The sequence below is a fragment of the Tachysurus fulvidraco genome, chromosome 7 (assembly GCF_022655615.1).
Source record: "Tachysurus fulvidraco isolate hzauxx_2018 chromosome 7, HZAU_PFXX_2.0, whole genome shotgun sequence".
Taxonomy (NCBI): domain Eukaryota; kingdom Metazoa; phylum Chordata; class Actinopteri; order Siluriformes; family Bagridae; genus Tachysurus; species Tachysurus fulvidraco.
The window spans coordinates 24,001,761-24,026,661 of record NC_062524.1 but is presented as its reverse complement, the minus strand read 5'-3'; the positions used below and the strand labels follow the sequence as shown (position 1 = coordinate 24,026,661).

The following is a 24,901-nucleotide window of genomic DNA, read 5'->3' as shown; positions in this document are numbered from 1 at the left end:
ATGCACACTGACCTGTGAAAATATTTATAAAATGTTATAATGCATACCAATACCAAAAAAATTTAACCTCAGATTGCGTATTACATTATTTTCAGTTAGACACACAGTATACAGTATACAGTACAGTATACAGTACAGTGGTGAGCTTGGGTTCTTTTTGGTGTTTTAATTCACTTATGAACACTACATAATACCAATATAATGAATCATCTTAAAATGATTAAATGAATAATAAAAATAGCTATAGCAATGTTAAAATTTACTAAATGAGTATTTATGACTGAAGCCTGCTGGAATAAAGTTTGATCAAGGTTTATATCAGTAGTCCAGAAAGGCTTATGTAGGTTTTATGTAGTTCTATTAACAGTACATAAAATTACAACATGATTTTATGTCCCTGGTCAAATGTGTCCATGTTAGATGTACAGTACAGTATATAATAAGCCCTGAAGGACCATGAGACATAATGTGATAAACTGAGAAACTGCCCAGCTGGACAGGTTAATGCAGCTGTGATTCCAGAGCCAGGACTTTTCCTGAAGTCAGTTTGACTTAAAGGTTATTATTGTCACAGTAAAAGTGTCTATGTCATGTATAGAAAATCGGCTGTACGCTAGGAACCAAAAAGGTCATATTTTGATCTTTGATATACCATATAACAACAATGCTGTACTTGGGTCAATATACAGAGATTGTTGTATACTTTACTTTAGGTCAATGATATAAAATATTTGAATATACAATAATGCCAGAGATTTTATTACGGAACAATTGCTTTCCAGCAGCTGTTTAAAACTTGGCATGAATTGGACATACAGGCACCCTTGTCTGAAGGTTATTGATTACATCACATCCACAGGATAAAATAGCAGCTAAATGTAAGAATTATGTACATTGTTATAATTATGTATTTAAAAAAAGGATTTAAAAAGGTTATAAGGCATTTATAAGGCCATGGATGATGTTCCAATTATTTATAAACATGCACTACACTTTATACAGTAGGTATCCTGTTAACATGGTGCATTATTATTAGTATTCATAGCAGAGATAAAGTAAGCAATCTATAAGAAGTGTTATAAACACTACTTATAAAGCATTCTGTAAACGATTTATTTATTTTTTGCAAGTTTTTATGGCAGTCATCTGTTGGAAGTTCTCATAGATGCTGATGTAGGTTTATATGTATTATCCATTAGGAATGCTTTATACCAATTAATGAGTAGGTCATTATTAATGTTGTCATTATAGAGTATGTAAACAGTTGACACCTGTTGGACGTCTAGTCTTATGTGAGTTGAGCTGTTAATGTTATGTAGGCCTTCCATTTGGTAATGAAGGTGTTATGTGGGCCTTATTTAGCTTTCTGAACACATCTTATGTTCATAATGCTACGTATGGCCTACGAAACATCTTCATTACTAAATGGCAAAACAAATACCTCTGTAATATATATAAACAGATTGTACACAGGCAGTGATATTAAATGAGTAGCCATTGGCACATTAGCTTGGACAAACGTGTTTTGGACCATCAGGCAATGCAGCGTGTCGGTATATAACTCTGTCGTACTATTCATTTTTTCTGCCCCCTAATTTCATCATTAAACATTTATGTCCTGCGGAAACATGAGAATAAATTGGTTCTCTCCTCGAGTAAAAGTCAATAAGCATTTCTAAAATGGCTGGAAAAGAGAGAAACATTTTTACGGCAGCAGTTTAAGACCCTGTACATCAATAGGAAGCAGTTCTGAATTGAAGAGGCAGATATTAGTCGAGTCTGCAATGAAAATTCTACGGATTGCATTGACATTCAATACGGCTGATTCAATAAAAAAGATGTTTGAGTCATATCCTTATTTTTGTCAGGCTGACAAGAAAGCTAATTTCAGGAAATCCTTATGCAATATATAAGTAATTTATACACTTTCTAGTCATGACAATGTGATCATTAGGAATGATGATTCAGACAGACTCGGCAGCGAGGCGAAGGACCGAAGGCTGTTTGCTGGTGTGAGGTAGAAAAAGTGCAAAAATCAGCTTGTGATGTATTTTTCATCTCTCTTTTACACCTTTACAGGTACAGATCGGTCAATAAGAGTCACAGGTTTGAAGCTGGAACTATAGAGCAGGCAGCATGACCTTTTAAAGAGTTTTTTTTAAGCCATTTTGGGCTGTTGGTATATGGGAGGAATTCACCGATTTAGAGTAGAATTTCAAAGTTTAAGTCTTTTTACACAGTGAATAAGAAATTCTGAAAGCTAGTTAATTATTCTAATTAAAAAACATAATAATAAATGCCTCACTTGTACACTTAAGTGTCTCGATTATACACTTAGGCATTACAAATTATATTAATCTTTATTATGTATTGTTTTGAAGTAACTCCATATTAAATAAATAAATATGCCATAGATATGACAATGTAAATTAGACAATTAGAATTCATAATATCATATTCTAAAGGTTAATTAATTAATTAATATAATTAGTTAGTTGGGAGCATGGTGGATTAGTGGTTAGCACGTTCGCCTCACACCTCCAGGGTTGGGGTTCGATTCCCGCCTCCGCCTTGTGTGTGTGGAGTTTGCATGTTCTCCCTGTGTCATAGTGTGTGAGTGAATGAGAGAGTGTGTGTGCCCTGCGATGGGTTGGCAATCCATCCAGGGTGTATCCTGCCTTGATGCCCGATGACGCACAGGCTCCCCGTGACCCGAGAAGTTCAGATAAGTGGTAGAAAATGAATGAATGAATGAATGAATGAATTAATTAATTAATTTAGTTAGTTAGTTAGTTAGTTAGTTAGTTAGTTTAAAAAAAGATAATAAAAAACAACAGCTTATCCCAATAATTATTTTTTCATATAAATAAACATTATAAATTATAATGAATTGTAAATTATCTTCCTACACCTACACACTTGAAGACTGATATTAGAAGTGTATGCCTTTGAATGATTGCCTTTAATCCCATCAAAATTAAGGTTTGGTTTATTAGGGTAAACAAATAAATCAAAATCAAAATACTAGAATTTTCCCTGCATAAATGTTGACTCCTTGCTACTCAGAAATAAAGCCATGAATAAAGAAAATGGATGAATAGCATATCTAAGACCATATGTTTCCACATAGAGATGTTCCTCTGTTACCTGAGATACAAATGCACTGTGAAGGACCCTAATTAGTGGCGAGAGTTCTTTCCACAGCGAGAACGAAAGTTTTAATTAGACTAAAATACCAACATGTTACAGCTTGCTGAATTCATCAGGATAAATCAATAAAACACATTACCAAGCAGGTGTACTCCTGTCACATTAATTAGCTCCACCAAAACATAAGCAGCCATCAGAAAGTAGAAGGAGAAAGAAAAAAAGAAAACAGTTGCCTGTAGGGATGTACTGATTCTAGCTGACCGTGCATATATAGCCACAAAATAAAACGAACTTTGAGTGTTGTGAGATCTTTACTATAGGGATTCTTTGGGAATGGGGACATGGCTGAAACAGATTCAGGACCTGAAGTAGTGTGTATTTGTGTGTTGCAATTCAACGCAACTTGAATGAAAGTATGGTGAGATGTATCTATATATTGTGTCTGTATATTTGAACTTTCATATCTTTGTGATGCTAGGACACGGATTGCAACCCTTAACAGAAGCGAGAGGGGCCCAAGCACCACTACAAGATTCGACTGTGTTCGACTGTGTTCCTGTTTAAAACTTAAATATAAAACTAAACAATGTACCCGTGTATAAGTTTAGAAATCGGAGCAAACAAACAAGGAGGTAATACTGAACTTTCCTTCTTCTTTTGGCTGGTGGCCAAGCATACATTTATACATTTATTTTCGTACATTTAATGTTAATTCCTTATGACAGGGTTGAATGCGAGTGTAGATTAGAGCTGAAATGGTTTTTTTTTTTCTTTTTACAGTCAAAATTAATAAAAAGGTAAAAAAAAAACAAAAAAACAATGTGCAGTTAAATTCGGAATGGTCGGAAGGTGAAGACCCAATTTTGTTTTTATTACTTTAACTCTAACTCTAATTCTTATATGGCATTGTTTATATAGTAACAATATCTAAATATAATATCTGAATAATAATATAAAGAAGATTATTAGCATTAGATATTCTGCATGATTAGTATTTGGAAATGATGTACAGTATATACGACAGACTAACTGCTTCTGTTCAGCTTTGCCTTTCATAGTAGTCTAATAAAATTTAGTAATATATAAATAAATAAATATAGGCTGGTGAAGGAAGCACTCTTTATAGTTGTTAGGTGAGTGTTTCAAGATGTTCCACAAGATTTAATATAACTATTAAATGATAAAAAGTACACAGTGCTATTCGTTAAAAATTAATAAATGAAAACAGTTTGCGATCGTTCGAAAATCACTGTGGTACAGTATGAGGAAATAAACCTTGCGGGACGTATTGTTAAAGGACGGCAATCGATGTTTTATTTCATACTTAGCATCATTTATATTATTCATGCGATATAAATGGAAATTCTAGTAAATTTGTTAAGTGCACATTACATCTACTGTACTGAGATGTTTCAGCTAAATTCCTGAAGAGTATAACTGCTGATAGATAGATAGATAGATAGATAGATAGATAGATAGATAGATAGATAGATAGATAGATAGATAGATAGATAGATAGATGGGGTAGATTAACAGAAATAAGTAGAGAGAGAGAGAGAGAGAGAGAGAGAGAGAGAGAGAGAGAGAGAGAGAGAGAGAGAGAGAATGGGACTGATCAAGACCCACTGACTGGCTTTGAACGTGCATGACTTTGATGCTGAGGATGAAAATAACTTAAATGATGAAGTAAAACCTAAAGGACAGGCTCGCTGTGGGTTGCCAGATCTTCGCCGAGATACCCCGAGGCTCTGAGACAAATAGGGAAGAGGCAACGCACCAATCTGACATGTCTTTTTTTTAGGCATTTCCCTACACTCCACCGTCTATAAATCTTGTAATAAAAGAGACAGATTTGACATTTATGACCACCGTTAGCCACTTAAGACTGGATTTTAGTGTTGCTGTGAAACATGTTATTAGCTATGACAGTATAATTGTGGAAAATCTTGGGGAACAGGGATGACAGTGGTGTGTGTGGATGGCAAAGCAGGCCGGATTTATCCCACCCTGGTGGTATTGCTACTGTATGAAAGGTCAGCACAGATTTACAACCATTCTACACCCACATTTTAGACAGTTGACCAGGATTTAAAGATTCTAAGACCCCTCAGGGGTTTCTGTTATATATCCCTTTTCTTGGGTCACCGGGGATCATACAGATAAGAGAGGATTATGAAACGCATTACGTTTTAAAGTTTCTTTTTTTCTTTTCTTTTTTTTTGTTTGGTAACCTTTACTGAGATAAATCTTGTTGAAGACGTACTGTACTGCCGTGGGCTAAAACCGTCTCGCTCACTCAGAAGGAATCTCTCAGTCTCTTCTCTTCATTTTCTCATCCTGCGCTCCATGTTTTCACTCGCATGGATGACAGCATGGGTGAGGCAGCGGCCACCATGGAAATGAAATGCCTTCATCAGTTCATGTCATCGCTTGTGAGGAAAAAATGGCCACTCACAAATCCAGTAGTGGAAGATCAAAGATTAAGATAATAGAAAGATAAAAAGAAAGAAGGATAAGATGGATGGATGGGTTGATGCATGAATGGATAGATGCATGAATGGATAGATGGATGAATAGAGGGATGGATAAACGGATGGATTGTAAGAAGAAAAAAAGGATGGATGGACAGACAAACTGACAAATGGAAAGATGGAAAGGAAGATGGATGGGATGGATAGGCTGACAAATGCCTGAACGGCAGATGGATGTCAAGATAGTTACTGTAGATAGATGGATGGATGGAAAGAAGGATAAATGGTAAAATAAATGGATAAATGGATGGACGCATGGATGGATGGATGGATGGATGGATGGATGGATGGATGGATGGATGGATGGATGATGGATGGATGCATGGATAAGTGGATGGATGGATGGATGGATGGAAAGAAGGAAAGGAAGGAAAGAGCGAATGGATGGATGGACAGACAGATTGAAAGAACACTAAAAAATGATTCATGGGGTTAGTTTGTAAAACAAAATAAACAATATTTTCAGCATAAAATAATAAAGTTTGTAATATGTACTTGTATTGGTGAGTTTATAACTAATTTTAATAAGTCTTTCAAAATTAAAATAAAGAATACTGTCTTAACTTTTGAACACACACTTTTACCTTCACGTAACAACAGAAAAATATTTAAGTTAGTGAAACTTGTATATCTTGAGCATCCTTTAAAAAGCTAAGTAAAGGCAGAATTTGCTCGGACGTGTTTTGCTGCCAGAGAAAGACTACTAGGAGCCGGAGAAACAGGAGAATCGAGGCTATATAGGTAAGTTAATATTCTTGCTTTGTTTTAATCTCAGCAGCTACCAACTGTATGCACAAAAAGTAAAGTTGACTTAAGTAAAGTTGTCCGCAGATTCACAGAATCGAGTTTCCCGAGTCAATAACTCCTGAGCTACACGCTGTTCTCTCGTAGTAATGTAGAGAGGCGGCTACAACCGCGTTTTCCTCAAAATAAGCTTTCATCCACGGTGGACAAAATACATATAAACCTAAATATGAAACAAAATGACTGCGGCCAACTTTACTTAAGTAAATCGTTGTTGTCACACACTAAACTGAAAAGACAGTTTGACCTAAGCTAATTCATCGATTCTAAAGTTAATAGATGTTTAGCTAGTTAGTGTGTTCAAAATAGCTATTATGCTTTATGTTTTACAGTGGCAGCTAAATAATGTTAATTGATATCGAACATGTTTAGTGTCGTCCGAATTTAAAGTTTACACTGGATTAATTAAGACTTACGTACATACATACATACATACATACACACACACACACACACACACACACACACACACACACACACACACACACACACACACATACACACATACATACATACATACTGTACACACACACACACACACACACACACACACACACACACATACATACACACACATACATACTGCACACACACATACATACTGCACACACACACACACACACACACACACACACACACACACACACACACACACACACACACACACACTGACACACACACACATACATACACACAGACACACACACACACACACACACACACACATACACAGACACATATACAATCATACAGACATACATACATACATACATACACACACACACACACACACACACACACACACATACACATATACATTCATACATACATACATACATACACACACACACACACACACACACACACACACACATACATACATACATACATACATACATACATACATATATACATAAATAGATACATACATGCATACACACACACACACACACACACACACACACACACACACACACACACACATACATACATACATACATACATACATACTGTAATAAGTTAAATAGTTAAATAATAAGCAAGTTAATTTAAGCACGATACCTAACATGACAATGTGTGTGCACACCATTTTTATCTGCTGTGCTGACGCTTACGTTTTCATAGTTGGTCCATCTTGTAACCTTGTAAACCTTGAGCTTTTTGTAAATTTGCCATTACAACATTTGAGTTTTTATTTTTCTTTCATATACAATCTGCAGCATTATGTTTGATGGTTAGGCAGCTGACACATTTCTTTACGTTTGAAATTTTTCATGTGTAGTAAGTTTTAACTCCTAAGATTTAACACCTGTGTCCATTAATGTCCTGGTCCTTTCCTTGACTTAAAACACTGACATTGATTTTGCTCTACTTAGGATGATGAGGTGCCACAAATTTTGACCCAGGAAACGTCAGTATTATTATTGAGGGAACGGAAGTATCCAGAGCCTGTGCCCTGCTAATGGGGCTGGTACAGTATATGCTCTCAACCTCAGATACCCAAAGGAACTAAAAAATACTTTTGAGGTGTTTCAGAAAATAATTCTCAAGCTGGATGGTCTGAAAGCTAGGCCGAAGGTAATGTCTTTAAATAATAAACTGTTGTATTCCTGAAATGTTACATGTAAAAGTTTTGTTGTGCATACACAAACAGCAGCTGTAATTTTGACAATTTTTTACATGAAGGTTACAGTGTTGTATTTGTTTGAGACTTTATGGCGGCTGTAGTTTATGTGATGAAGGTAAAATTTAATATTTTGCAATAATATATAAAAAAAAAAGGAAGAAAACTTTTAGTTTCAGCTAGGTGGACCCAATAAGCCGGAAATTGTAGGAATTCATTTTTTCACGTTCACTGTGATTTATTGTTATTATTTTTATTTTATTTATTTTCTGATATGTACCTACCAGAAAAATACTTGATTCTTTACTTGACTTTACTTGAAAAAATACTTCAGTCCTGGATAATTATCTTTTTGTCAAAGCATTGTTAAAACCTTCTTGTACATAAGTTGACATTGGTTTTATAATAAACCAGTAAGGTAACAATTTGCATGGACATATCTAAGTAGAATGGAATCAAAATAAAGAAGTTAGAATAGCTTAAATTATGTAATTTGACCACTTAATATCACCAAAACTTTGAAATTAAAATGAAGTTGTTTCAACTTAATGAAGCTCTTAGAGGTTAAGTCAAATCATGTTGGTTGTACTAAACAAATTGCGTTAGTCTAACTATAAAATGTTCATGATATCTACTTAATAATGACTGAGTTGAAGCTACTTAAAAAGATGCATGCAAATTGTTACCTTCATTTTTTTAAGTTGAGCCAGCGTTGTCTTTTGTTTTTCTTAAGTGAAGGATGTAATTATGATGTGAAAGGATGTGTTATTCCAAAAACAACACTGATTTTGAAAAAGCTCATCTATCGTATTGATAACTAAAAAACTCCTCCCGCTTATATTTCAGTTTGTATATCAATTATTTCACAAATTCAGCAGTATCTAAACATACTGTAGATACAATTCCAAAAAGTATTGGCACCTCCGTTCACCATACGCTCTTTTGGAATTATAGAACTGTTTTATATAAAAGGTTCATTTCTCTACAAGGTCTCTCTATAGAACCATTTTTTTTTTTTTTTTTTTTGGAGAAAATGTTTAATGGCCAACACTTATGTTATAGCAACTGCAATTGATTGTTTCTTTGCCAGACTCATTTAAAATGCAATAATACAAAAAAAATCAGTTTGTGAAATGTGTCATGAGATGTTAATTAAGGAAGAAGTTTCTCAGTTTCTCGGGAACCTGACAAGCTGTTTGTTGTCTTCAAAACGGTGCCGAAAAAGAGGCATTTAAATAGTAAGTACTAAAAAAAAGTGATGGCTGAAGATCAAGATATCATGAATAATTTCATACACGTAAGGTAAGATGAAGTACAAACTTTAATTCGATCCAAGTAGCTATAATTTAAAAATTCAAAATAAATAAAGCAGTGAAATAATAAATCCTAATCCTTACAAATCCTTTTAATACAAATTGTAAGTCATGTAAAATTTAAGAAATTTGAACTTTATGAATCTATGATTGCAAGAGAGTAAGAAAGCAAGTGAGTAAGGGTGTGTGTGTGTGGGGTGTGTGTGTGTGTGGTGTGTGTGTGTGTGTGTGTGTGTTTGAGAGAGAGAGAGAGAGAGAGAGAGAGAGAGAGAGAGAGAGACTTATAATAAATGTACACATAAAATGTACACATAATGTGTAAAGCAACTGACAGAAAAGAACAAAAGTAGAGGTAGATTAGCAGAAATAAGCATAGAAAGAGTTAGAGAAAGAGAGAGAGAGAGAGAGAGAGAGAGAGAGAGAGAGAGAGAGAGCAAAGACAATAATTACTGCAAAGCAAAGTGGTTTATCAATCAAATTACTTTGTAAAAACTTGTGTTCACTCTCATTCCTTTTAAAAACACTATAATTTGCTTTATCACCCCATATGAGTTTGACACAATTAAACAGAGAATCCATTTTCCTTGAATTTGTCCTTGAATAAGGGAAGAAAAAACCCTTTACAGATTGATTTTGTCCAATCAGAGTTCATTTTCCTCAGGGTCTGATATTCTGTGTGTATGATTTCCAGCTGGTCAAATGTCATTAGTAACTTCCAGAGAACAGTCGGCCAGATCAATGGCTCTGTCCCTTTCACATCAGGTAGAGAAGCTCAGAAAATGGACACAGACAACAGCCAAAACCGTCTAGCACTTTATTTCTAAATGTAACCATGATACATAGGCTGTGTAATAACAATGTAATTACATAACATGTGTAATAATGTAATTACTATGCTGTGTGATAACAATGTAATTACATAGCATGTGTAATAATGTGATTACATAGGCTGTGTAATAACAATGTAATTACATAAGCTGTGTAATAACAATGTAATTACTAGGCTGTGTAATGACAATGTAATAACATAGCATGTGTGATAATGTAATTACTTAGCACATGTAATGATGCAATTACATAGGATGTGTAATAACTACATAATTACATAGGCTGTGTAATAACAAAATGTAATTACATAGCATGTGTAATAACAATGTAGTTACATAGGCTGTGTAATAATGTAATTATTTAGCATGTGTAATAACAATGTAATTACATAAGCTGTATAATAATGTAATTACATAGCATGTGTAATAGCAATGTAATTACATAGCATGTGTAATAACAATGTATCTACATAGCATGTGTAATAACAATGTAATTACATAGCATGTGCAATAACAATGTAATTAGAGAGGCTGTGTAATAATGATGTAATTAGGTAGCGTGTGTAATAACATTGTAATTACATAGCATGCGTTATAAAGATGCAATTACATAGTGTGTGTAATACACACTAACAAATCCAAATTTGAAGAAATCACTTTTCATTTTAAAAAACGTTCACTTGTAGATAGTTTTAGTAAATCAAATTTCTAAGTATGACGAGCTATGAGTTTTTATCACACCATAAAAAGAAATTGCCAGAACTGCTTGCATACGCTAATGCACAAATACAACAACTGAGCATGTGCGGGAGAGAGAGAGAGAGAGAGAGAGAGAGAGAGAGAGAGAGAGAGAGAGAGAGAGCGCTGCTAATGGCATGTTGTAAACCTCGCTTTATAAACCATCAACAACACAATTTACCCTCACAATACTGGACAGCAAAGTGCGTGTAATTGCTTTCTCCCTCTTATTTCCCTACATTTATTTCCTTCACTCATTACTCTTTTTCTTCCATTGTTCCTGCCCTTTTCTCTCTTCATTTCTCTCTTTTACTTTCTCTGAAGTTTTTGGTGCAGAAAGAACCGGTGTTCTGAGATAACAGCTGGAAGAATCAACGGACCAGAAGCAATTACTTGTGACATTAATTGCTCTTTAAGACGCGTAACGCTTAAGGAGCCATCGCTTTAATAATTTTCAAAAGACGATTTGGGCCTGAGGCATCAGCACGCCAGAGAGAGTGGTCACTGCCGACTCTGCCATCCTCTGGAAGAGGTTACTGCAACATGATGACACTGTGAGGTTGACTCGTAAGATATACGATGACAGGAGTCAAAAACAAACTCATCGGTTGTATCAATGCATCATTTTTATGCAGATTGGCAGCTCAGGTGAAGTGCTGCTCATTGCAGAGGGATTCAAGCAGCTCTCTCATTAATGCTGGCTGGCTAGCAAAGATGTGCTAATCAGCTGCTAGCAAAGGACAACTGAATTCATTACGATTTGTAAAGTTTGAGTTGAAAAAATCAGGAATGTTTAAAAATATGTATTTGTATAGGTTTTTATCAGAAATAGCTATAGTATGATTTTATTTATGTTTTTGTTATTTGTGATTATAAATGTTTGTTCATTTAAATGTATATTTTACAAATGATTATTTTTATTTCCTTGTAAATATAAATGTTTTTTGAATAAACAAATATTATATAAAGAGTTTTTCACGAATAAATAAATAAATTTAAATCTAAATAAATATTTAAAAATGAAGAATTTATGTCTGCATAGAAATATACTAGGATTCCTTTTTTTTAAGCTAATTCTTTTCTTTTTTTTACAAATCTGTGAAAAAGGAAAAAACAACTCTTTACAGATTGATTTCGTCCAATCAGAGTTCATTTTCCTCAGGGTCTGATCTTCTGTGTGTATGATTTCCAGCTGGTTAAATGTCATTAGTAGCTCCCAGAAAACAGCCGGCCAGATCAATGGCTCTGTCCCTTTCTAATTTTCGAGAAAATGGATGCAGACAACAGCCATAACTGTCTACTGCTTTTCAATAAAATCTGAATAGACAACATATAATTAGTCACACGTGTCTATAAATACAGTGCAATCACCAGTGTTTGTCTCGTTAACCCATTATTTTCTCTGTAAACCGACACCATCCGTACACACTACGCACTATGTAGCCTATTGTCAAGTCTACGAGCTTTAGAACCGTCTTAAATGAAACCTTTTACTAACAGGAAGTATATTTCAGGGCACATGTCCACATATCCCTGCCCTAGCCTTATTTTTTTTCCCACCTTTTCACTCTTGCTATATTGTCAATTATATTGTTTATTTTGCTATCCCTGCGTTTTTAACCCGACAGGCACCGCCCCTAGCTGACAGTACAGTATAAGCTTCAAGATAATTTCATTTTCACAAGTCTTGTCCACCATCTTAATTTTTTATGGCCTGGTAGCTCTCCCACTTTCCCACTATGAGAAATAAAGTAAGTTAATAAAAAAAGCTCAAATTGTAGAGTGTCCAACATTCCGAACTTCATCCATCCACCCATACAGTTACTTAAACTTGTATTACATCTTGGAATTTTCAGTGTTAACACACTCACTATTTATACTACACAATGATCCAAAAGCTTTCTGATTATCACCTATAACTTATAATATGGTTAAAGATTATATATATATATATATATATATATATATATATATATATATATATATATATATATATATATATATATATATATATATATATAAAACCATTATATATCTTTAAAAAATAAATAAATAATTAATTAATTAATATGGTTAAAGATATATATATATATATATATATATATATATATATATATATATATATATATATATATATATATATATATATATATTAATTATTATTATTATTATTATTATTATTATTATTATTATTATTATTATTATTATTATTATTAATATTATTATTATTATTATTTGGAATCCACTGAGTAATATGTGCTAAGATATAAGTGCAACTTATCGGCTAACAAAATACAGAGTCACTTTCTAGTCATAACAACACTGACAGCCCATTGCAGAAACCCCCCCCCCCCCCCCAAAAAAAAAAACTCAAAACAAGCATACGGTACAGACGAAAACTTGTCTCCTGTGAACTCATTCAGCTCTGCACCTGCACGAACCGCTGCCTCTTCTTTAAAATACCTCTCTCTTCATCTGTCTTTTTCACCATGGCTGTCTGAGCTCATCAGCTTTCACTACGGAGAACGTCGCCAACTTTCCTGTGGTATAACCTCGGAAAAGAGACGCTAAATCTGGGAATGAAAAGACGAGTCTGCATCACAGCTAATGTGTCTGGGGCTCTGCCTTGACAAAAGTATTAAAACAGAGAGTGAAGCAAACAGCAGTGAGACAGAATAAAAGAGGCGTGTGTGTGTGTGTGTGTGTGTGTGTGTGTGTGTGTCTGTGTATGAACACTATTTTTTTTTTTAAACATATATATTGAAATGGAGCGACAAAGACTCGGATAGTTCTGCAGTCATTGTGTTGTTATGCATGAGAGCACTAGCGCAGAGCTACGTTTTTATTTCAGAGCACATTCACACACAGACACACACACACACACACGCACACACTCACACACACAAAGCTCTGCCTGACCGCATACCTCCTGACACCTCAGGGAAGAGAGAGATGAACAAAGGGAAGGATGAAATTGAAAAAAGCACAGAAAGACGAAGAGGATCGAATGTGACATTCCGAGGGAACAGGGGACAAAACCGGACAGAGCGTGAAGTGATAGAGGGAGAGATAAAGAACACGGAGGGATGAATAGCAATGCTGATTCTTATTTAACGCCATTTCTAGGGTTGGGTATAGATGTGGGTGTGAAGTCACACTTGTACACATGACTTGTGAACATGTCTCCATGAGGTGATACTGTATGTGTGTGTGTGTGTGTGTGTGTGTGTGTGTGTGTGTGTGTGTGTGTGTGTGTGTGTGTGTGTGTGTGTGTGTGTGTAATTTATTTGCAGATGAGCTTGTGTCTCACACTGTGGCAGAGCAAATTGACACGTCGCTCAAACCAGACATTCACTGAATAATAATATTACAGCTGTTTGTGTGTGTGTGTGTGTGTGTGTGTGTGTGTGTGTGTGTGTGTGTGTGTGTGTGTGTGTGTGTGTGTGTAGATAATGATGTAGTGATATGGGGCGGGTCCAGGGTTCTCTCTTTACAATATCACTATTCAACAAACCAGAGCAATGAGCCGGGACCTTGAATGACCCAGTACCACATGGCCCTCTCTGTAACACAAGTCACTTGCATAATTATTTGCCCCCTGGGACTTTCATATTTTGTTAGAACCAGGAACTAAAATTGTTTTCCTTTTGCACACTGCATAGTCTGAATAAATTAGTAAACCAATCTTTTTATAGGGCATCTAACGGTAATCGGCGATGAGGTGGTTTACTCGCTGGTTAAACTTCTTTTGTATCGAGGATGAAGCGTCAAGGTGAAAGAAATAAAAGAATTAAAAACGACTATAGATCTAAATGCAGCATGAACCAAAAGATCTACATACTGTAGCTTTCGATTGTCCTTGCGGACATATTGTCAAGTGGACACAAAACTCCAGGATTCACCTTGCCATTTTGTCATTTCTGAATGTCATGTTATGTCTTTAAATTAAATGACTCTGGATATTGACTTTATTGTAGCTGGTGCTGAAACACCAAAGTGTCAAATCTTAAAGCGGTTGAGCCTTTGATAATCTGTAGGTGGCTTAATAAACCTCTGCTTTCCGCTAACGATTTATCCAGCAATACCACGGGTTCCTCTAATTAACATGCACTTTTCTCTCTGATTTATGTTTCATGGTGGTTTCTTTTTCTTTTCCAAGCCTTTATAAGCGTTACTCGCTAGGATGGTCTTGTTGTACCCACAGATTGCGATGCTTTAATCTCTGTTCATTAACATGCCTGACACAATACCCCTCAGCAGTAATTTTACTGCTATGCTAAGCAAAACTAAGAAGGCATGCTAACATAAAAGAAAAGGTTTCCACAGGTTCAGTGCTAGTGCACTCTGAATAATAATTGCTCTCAAGCACCTCAGGAAAAAGACTAGCTGGACACAGAGCTAACCATCATACACACATCTAAATACACAGCAATTAGAATTTTCTAATAGAAAAAAGTCACACAACTTTAATTGCTGTGTGTGTGTGTGTGTGTGTGTGTGTGTGTGTGTGTGTCCAGGCTTTCAATTATCTCTAGATTAAGTCTGGCATACCAGAAGGGAGACACCTAAGATCCAATTAATCATCGGAATAAATCAGCCGGTTAAAAGACGTTAAGGAATTAGCAACAAAACTCCCACCGCACGCTGGCTCGATAGAATTATCAAGCCGAAGTCGGGCCAAAGTCTTATGTTGACTTTCCGCCGACTCTTTTTTTTATGGACTTTTCAGAGCAGCTCAGCAGGTAGCTCTCACAAAGCGAGTTCAATTTGGTTCGCCATTACTGATTACCTAAGCCCAGGTAGCATAGAGCACTTCAAACACAACCTTGTAGCTCTTCCTACAAAACCTTTCATCTGACTTTTACTCCTTTTCTATTCAGCTCTCTCTCTCTCTCTCTCTCTCTCTCTCTCTCTCTCTCTCTCTCTCTCTCTCTCTCTCTCTCTCTCTCTCTCTCCTGTGGGTTTTAGCTACAGCCTCACTATATTGACGCCCAAATGCGTCTTTTCACGGAATGATGTCTGGTACAGGCCAAAGTGCTCATGAAAGCTCAGTGTGTAATCCTTTAATGTTTCTGAGCTGGAAAAAAGAAAAGAAAAAAAAAACGAAATAAAAATAAATAAATTGTGCCACTTCAGTATGTCTGTCTGGAGCAGAAGATCCATTGATGCTACTATCTTTTATTATATCTCCCAAGCCAGACAACAAAACAAAAGGAAAAAGAGGAAGTGATGTGACAATAAGAAAGCCCGATCGCGACATCCACATGGCGAAGGCTGCTAACGAAAGCAAAACTCTTCTGAAAATTCTTGCATAAGCATACTTAGCGAACAGCGAACAGCGCTAGCTGAGCAGCAGAGTGAAAAAGGAAATGAAAAACTCACGATCGCTGCAGTACGAGCCTCCGTAGGACGTCATGCTACAGTCGCACGAGAAGCCCTCCCACTGCTGCAGACACACCCCCTGATTATGGCAGGAGTCCTCCGTGCAGGTGGTGCTGGGTCCTTCACACACAAATGCACACATGTTAGTACATAAGCAATCAACCTACATTTACATAACTATTACTGACAAACTTTTGCATTTCTCATTCAATCTACATCCTTAAGTGTGTTTCGGTGCATCTACATTATAAACATCATAGACAAACAGAGACATAAACCTACAGTACATAAGCATTCATACTGTATAAGCTTATTTCAATATACATCAGCTGACTTGAAGAACACCTCTGTCAATCTGGCATAAATTTTCAGTCAAGTATCAGATTTTTAGGGTAAAACATAAGAAAACGGATATATACACTACAGAAGTTCACAAAACACCTTCATAAACATCTCATAAGTGACAAACATTTATATAAGCTTATTCCAGTACACTTCAACTGACATATACAGTAAAATGCCTCTGTGAAGATGACATAATAATATAATCTGACAGATTTTTTGGTAAAACCCCAAGCCATATATTTAGAAGGCTGCATAAACGTCTCATATCAAGTAACATAAACCTACATAAACATTCATATAAGCTTATTTTAATATACATCAGCTGACACCTCTGTCAAGTTGAAATAACATTTCAGTAAAGTATCAGATGTTTGGGCTACATAGCACTTACATAAGCCTTTCATACCATAAACTAACATAGACTTGTTCCTAAGCTATGCAACATTATAATAGCTGGTTCCAATAGGCTTTTGGTGTCAAGCTGACATATCAGCTGCATAACATACAAACATTCATAACTCTACATAAACAACACAACTGCTTATTCCTACAAGCATCATAAAAGCTGCTTTAGTCAACTTTTTACTTAAGTTGACATAACACTAACGTTACATTTATGTCATATGGGACATATATATCCACTTGAAAACTGACATAAACCTACATAAACACTACAAAGGCAAGTTAATGTCAAGATGATGTCACATCTCACCCAATCCCTGTGGAAGTTACTGTAGAATGATTATTAGGGACTAGAACATTAATATAAACCTGATTTGGTGTTCGTATGTACATGCAAGCTGTACAAATCCATGAACTAAATCAGATTTTAATTAAACTTAACTAGTCATGAATGTAAACAAACTGTGCAGCAAAGTATACAATAATTATTGCGGCTCATCGAAACACTTTAGGACGCATTTATTTGATTTAAAATAAATCTAAGAAGGAAATGTCAGCGCCTGAAGCGTATTGCTAAAGCGACGTAGAAGAAACTGAGTCACTTCATGAAAAAGTCATTTATCTCCACCCAAACATTTTAGTTTTGCCCTGTAATGGGATGGGTGCTTGAACCAAATGTCTAATTTGATTGGTAAAATATTCTACAAGCCTGAAGAGCTCATCAGTCATAGGCTAATTATCAAAAGATTCTGTGGAGCATCAGTTAAACACGCTGTTATTTCTGGAATACCAGAAGGTCGATTTAAGCATAATTACAGCTCTATGACATTCAAAGTCCATTGGTGGGGTGTAGGTACTATGGCTGCGTTTACTTTGAGAGCCTTCGTGGTCAGGAAAAATAACATAAAGACATTTTACCTACGAGTTAAGATGATACTGTAAACAAACATATATATCCTCATAAACATTTATAAACACTTATTCCAACAGCTGTAGACTGTCAAGTCATTATCTTGATCATTTTCATGTCCAAGTGAAGAGCCATTATTTGAAGTTATGGCAACTGGATAAACCTGCCACTACATAACACCTACACTGTACATAAGCACTTCATATCAACTGACATAAACACATTTATAACCACTTATTCCAACAGCAGTCAGCTTTCATAAAGAATAATGTGTAAAAGTTGATATCCAAGTAAAGAGACATAAAATGGAGCTATAGCAACTGGAACAACCCCTACAGTACATAAGAGGTTCATGACAATTGAAAAATGTCTTATAGTCACTTATTCACTTATAGTCACTTATTCAAACAGCTTTCAGTTATTATAATGATTCTTTGGTCAGTCTGTTTTTGAAAGTGACATAACACCTGAGTCAAGCATGTTGTTTCATGACACTGTGTCACTGAGGTGAAATAACATAGTGTGTTATAACAACTGACTTTGTAGCTCAGTGTACTTCTGGCATGTCAGACCTACATAAAGGTGACACAGCTTATATTTTGGAAAAATAATAAAGTTGAATCTTTTTATTATTCCGAACTGACACTTGGTGTTCAGACTGATATTTAATGTCTATGTTTATAAGCATGTTATGAGCACATGTCACACAATATGTCACTGTTATAACACCTTAATGACAGTTACGTAAAGATACATATGTTCTCTGATTCTAAAGCGGTGTGAGTTTGAGATTTATTATTTGATCATGATCGTATTGTTATGGTGAGATACAGGAAGCACAATGAAGTACAGCTATGTGGTCAGCTGTTATGACATTCTAATGTAGTCTTGAAAGTGTCACAAAATACATTACCTAAACTTACATAAACAAAACTTACATTTTTATCTTTATGAGATCAGTCTTTTTTATTATTATTATTTGTATAGATTTCATATGTCAGATGTCGGAATGGTCTTATGTAGGCCTTGGTTCTATCTAAAGGTGCAACACAAAACAAAGAGAAGCAGTATCTAGCTGCATTTTGCACATCCTGTAACACCTCAAGCTGCAATCAAAGGCAGATCTGTTGCATCCTGATTTCTCTCTCTCTCTCTCTCTCTCTCTCTCTCTCTCTCTCTCTCTCTCTCTCTCTCTCTCTCCCTCCCTCACTCTCTAATACCAACGACGTTCATTGATAAAAAAAAGCACTGCAGGATTTATCTTGAAGTAACTGCATAACAATTATGCTTTGCAGATTTCAGATCATATACTGTAGACCCTATTTAACATCTCGGCAAATAAACCGTGTAACCATCAGATGCAGGTAATAAAGTCCAACAATATCATCCTAAGACATCTGTTAAACTTTTAGACAAGAGCCCGATAACTGTCAAAACAAATAAGCGATATAAAATCCAATAATGTTTTCCATTCTAAAAGGCTGCATGAGTGAAGCTTAAGCACTCAATCTGCTTTTAATACTCTGCGAAACAAAAATTACACGCTTGCTTTTGAGAAGATGCGTAAGGTAATCAGGTTGTTTTGATAGAGGTAGACAGAGGGAAAGCCGAAACGCGATCTACGGCTCCGTGGGGAAATCACAGTACAGCACTGCAGATTAGGGCTCCTGTGCTTAAATAAATAAATAAATAAAAACAATTCAGCCTAGGTTAGGCTTACAGTTACAAATGAAGTCTGAACACAACGCTGATATTTTTGTCTAGAATATTGCTGGCTGAGTCCATTATCAAACGCCACGGGATTGGAGCAAACGTTAGATGGTGTGATGACTTTTAGCTGAGGTAAGGACATTTTACATGAGCTCTTACCATTACGGTTATAAAATAATGGTTGCCCTTTTATGGTTATTGTGTGCCTCTAAAGTTTTTTTTTTGTTTTTTTTTAAGTGCGCCGAGGCGGTTTTTGTGTAGTTTGGTGCTTTTTGCTGACACCAGGGTCTTTGAGGACAAACAAATATCATGTCATATAACTGGCTGTGCATCTGTATAAAGTTTCGCTTTGTTGGAGTTACTGGATAATTAACTAATAAGGTCAGCAAAAGAGGAATGTGATAAAATGAGGATTTATTGCATGCGTGTTATGTCCGCTATATTTTAATATTTTACGCCCTGGGATTGCGAAACGAGCAGATTGATGTTTTGTTTTCTCTTTTCTTTTTTTTTCTTTTTTTTGTTCCTTTCTTTAATTCACCCTCGCTTGAAGAAAAAGCGAGTTCAGACCGCTAAGGATTATGGGTGTAATGAAAAGCAATACCAAAAAGGTCAACAATCTGTATTACTGCAAATAATTAGCTCATCATGGTGTTAAGTCTTGTTTTATGCTCGTCTCAGTTTTTTAGCCTTTTTACATAGACTTCCATTCACACACACACACACACACACACACACACACACACACACACACACACACACACACACACACACACACACACACAAGACTGGATTGGACTTTGACTTGCCTGGAGGGCAGGAAAATGAATTTATAATTTGTCCAACCCTGATGTTATATCCAAATGCCTCCTTGCTTAACAAGGACAACGCTGTATGCATATGAATGAAAAGAAAGTGGTTAAAGAGGACGCTCACCGTCGCATCCTCGGTCCACCTGGCCCACCCTGTGGAGGGCGTCTGCAATCAGGTCTGGCAGCCTCCCATTCAGGTCCACGGACGCCAGGCAGCCCTGGTAGCCGTCCCGGGACGCAATCAGCTTAGGCAGACTGTTATACATCGTCTTCCCCACACCACCTATATAAAGCTCTCCTAAAAGAAGACATAAATGGAAATAGATCGATTATTGACATGGTAAATTAAATGAAAAAGAAAGTTATCAAAACCGACGAATATTCTTAAAAAAGAAACAAAAATCTGCCACAAAACAGTATAAATTCTACACTATGTAGTGATATACAGCCGGTTTCCATGGTGACGTTTCCAACAAGTACAGGACAAAATTCAGGTTTCATTAATCAAACTTGTCAAGCTATGTCACGTCATTACCATTAAGTCAGTTGTCTTAACCTACATACACTATGTCAAAAATCTCATATGATGAACACACCTGATCATGTTATAATGCAAACACAAGGCAGTATACATACTGTATTGTCGGAAATGCATTACATTTTATAATTGAGTTATTAAGCATGATGAATTGTTAACAAGATGCATTACAAGTAGTGTTCTTAACACATTTTATTACATGCATAGTCCGTGCTAAGAAGATAGAAGACGATGATATAAAGTGCTATGAGCACGTTAACTGAGTAGAACTGCATTATAAGCAGTGCTACAAACTGTGACACCTTTTCATAAATAACTAACAATGTGAGTAACATCTTATGAACACCTTATAACACATTGTGAACATTATTCAGTTATTATAAGTAGGGATTTCACAGGAAATGTTTTTTTAAGGCTTTGTATGTGTATTAATTCTATCAATAATATCAATTGGAAAAACTATCAATTGGAAAAAGGGAAATTAGTGAGTCTGATTAGTGACTAGTAACGTATGGAATGAGAACAGTCATGTACTGATTTAACACAAGTCCTGAGTTGCAGTGTGTCACAGATGTTTTCAAACTGATCCAAATGGTACAAACAGCAGCGTTCTGTCTTATAGATTAGGTAAAAGAAGAAGACCTGCTGGTTTTGGTTTTTACAAAAAGAAAAGAAAAGAACAAAATAAAGATCATTATGCTCTAAGTGCACAGTGACAGGGTTGGGTTCAATAAGACAACAGTCACAAACAGAAGCTGTGGTACATGAGGCGTGACAACTGTGACTAAATGTTGAAAATGACAAATACGGATATCTTTACTGCCATCAGCGTACAAATACAGAGAGAGATTCGGTATGCAGCTCTCCGTCGAGCTGTCATATACAATACACACACCATCACAATCGTATGCAAATTATATACGGAATAGATGGTGAAGTGCTATTTTATTAATCCTATTTCCTTCACCTTTCATAACATGAAACCTTCATCATTTCAGAAACCTGCTGGATCTCTGGTCCGCTGGTCATATACAGTAACGTCTGCTGTGATTTGCTCTAAGGAAGGTTTCTGGCTTATTCACAGTGTTTAAAAACACAAAGAAATTGAAAGTGACTTTATTCATCTCAAAATGTAACTGCAACTGTCCTTTTTCTTCAGATAAACCTGGACTACGATGAACTAAAACCGAAGAAATCAAAGAGACTATTATTAACAAAACACTAAAACATTAAGTCCAAAAGAAAAATTCAAATTAAATGTCAAATAATAATAATAATAATAATAATAATAATAATAATCCTCATCATCATCATCATCATCCTCATTTTTGTCCAGTAATTTTTATTTATTTATTTATTTATTTATTTATTTATTTATTTGTTTGTTTGTTTGTTTGTTTGTCCCTTTGTTCATTGCGGTGAATCTGGAGCTCATGCCTCTGTCTCAGGCTCAAACCGCTGAAGTCTATTAGCTTGTGAATTAAAAGGGCCTGTTCATCTCATCACTCGGCCTCTCCAGTTTGCGTGATTGCTGATCTCTCGCACTCTCACATCCTCTCTAAAGGACAGTACACTGGACTAGACACTCAAGCTAACAGCCTCTAATTGACTCGCAAGCAAGTGGCATCAGTTTTCCATAGCAGAACTCTACACTCAGTAACAACGCTGATCTCCAGCATCTACTTTTACATGAAGCCTAAAAACATCTTGGAGTTTCAGAAACATTCATAAAACATACATATCATTCATCAGGGATGCCGTAAAACACATTTACCACCTTTACACTACGACGCATTATAACACAGTTATAGTAGAACCGAATGATAATAAGAGTTTAGCATTAATATTAAGAAGCTATTCAAGGCTGAAGCTATTCAAGGCTGTTTCTCACATGTGCTCTAAACCGCAACCATCCACTTGATCGTAGCGGTAAGGCCACCATTCCTAGATTAAACCCGTCACTCTGAACAGCTTGATTTATCACCTTATGTTGTTGAAGTTTCTCAACCTAGTGACAGAAAACAGGCGTTTCAAATCTGTCGTCCTTCCATCACCCTTCTAGCTTCGATCACACGAGACATTTTTATCGACTGTCCCGTGCAATAAACATTTATGATTGACAAACGACTTGGGAGGGAACTTCCTGCCAATCTCTTCCTTGCATTCTCATTCCAGCTGAAATGAAACTTTCCTGAGAATTTACTGAACAATTCTCATATGTCTCTTTAATAAAAAGAAGAAGAAGGGATGTCATGCTGTATAGATGAGTAACTTTTGTTCAACTCGTTTGGAACTTTGAAATGAAATAACGTGATCGATCCCTGACCTCAAGCATCGTAACGGAGATGTGTGAAGAATTTTTATAAATTTTTTTTTTAGGCTCATATTTTTTAGACATGAATCGATCAGCTCAAGATGAGATATAAAAGAGAAAAAGGAAATGATTGCTCTGTGTGTGTGTGTGTGTGTGTGTGTGTGTGTGTGTGTGTGTGTGTGTGTGTGTGTGTGTGTGTGTGTGTGTGTGTGTGTGTGTGAGAATTATCATTTACGGTTTTTCCAGGTATGGTGCTCTCATGTGGGCATTGATTTTTGGGCATTGAACATAATTATCCATATAAAGTGGAAAAAAAAGAACCCTGATGAGCACTAATCAATTTATGATTTAGGTTTTCGTGAGCCAGCAAGCAAATGTAGTCATATAACTTAATCTCTATCTATCTATCTATCTATCTATCTATCTATCTATCTATCTATCTATCTATCTATCTATCTATCTATCTATCTATCTATCTATCTATCTATCTATCTATCTATCTATCTATTCCAAAATTCTAGCCAGTTATAGTGTGTTTTGCTTTTTCAACGCATTACAAGCTATGACAAATTTTTAGCAGCCAAATTAAAATATACATTTTCCACTGGCATCTCTGTAGAATGATGTTACGTATAAAAGATGTCCCTGTAGTAGTAAAATTTTTCGGTTTGCATATTTGCGAAGAAATTCTAGCCCCGAAAGGTGGTGCAAGAAAAATTTAAAAATGTCACATATTTTACAATCTCGGTAATAAAGTAATAAATAGGCAGGGCAATTTATGAATTGAAATCGAACCGTACTTTCTGAGCGATTTCTCTGGAACACACACAAATGACCACCCACACAGTCAACCCTACACACACACACACACACACACACACACACACACACACACACACCAAATGAGACCTCTAATCAATAGCCATTCTACAGAATCTCGCAGATCGATATCTTGCCAATTTGCCGTATTTGTGGCGTGTGGACACCAACCGCACAGTTGGTTAAAATAATCAATAAGCTTCTGTGTCACCGACTACATAGGATACATTCCCAGCATAGGAAGCTTTCCTTAAAGACATAAAGAATTCATAGGACTATATGTGACATAAACCCACATGGAAATTTACTGTATAACAGCTTATTCCCACTGCCATCAGCTTTAAATGTAAACTTCTGTACGAGCTCATGAGTGTCCGTGTTCAGATACAGGTTATTAGGCAATGTTTCATCTTATTTTATATTTAAAAGAAACCCGTTTTGCTCACATAACACACTAAAATTCTATTTCTTACATTTCCCAGCTTGTTAGGAACCCTGGGGTCAGAGCTCAAGGTCAGCCATGATACAACAACCTCTGGAGCAGTGACAAGACAAATAAAGTCCTGTGTGTAGAAACAAGTCCTACATGAAAAAAAGGGCATTTACAGATAAATCTGTATTTTCCCACATCAAAAATATCTGAATCTGTCACTTTTGAAATGGGCTACAGTTATTAATTATT

The 24,901-nt window shown here is 35.8% G+C and overlaps 1 protein-coding gene across 16 annotated transcripts in view; it reads right to left on the bottom strand.

Annotated features, from left to right (window-relative positions):
* nrxn2b (neurexin 2b) overlaps positions 1–24,901 on the bottom strand; it is a 579,761-nt gene that overhangs the window by 206,048 nt on the left and 348,812 nt on the right. For all 16 annotated transcript variants that reach the window (XM_047816422.1, XM_047816432.1, XM_047816433.1 and 13 more), the window contains 2 exons: positions 20,673–20,846; positions 16,370–16,489 (listed from right to left, as the gene is read on the bottom strand). In XM_047816422.1, the coding sequence (XP_047672378.1) occupies positions 16,370–16,489; positions 20,673–20,846 (294 nt within the window). The remainder of the gene's footprint in view (positions 1–16,369; positions 16,490–20,672; positions 20,847–24,901) is intronic.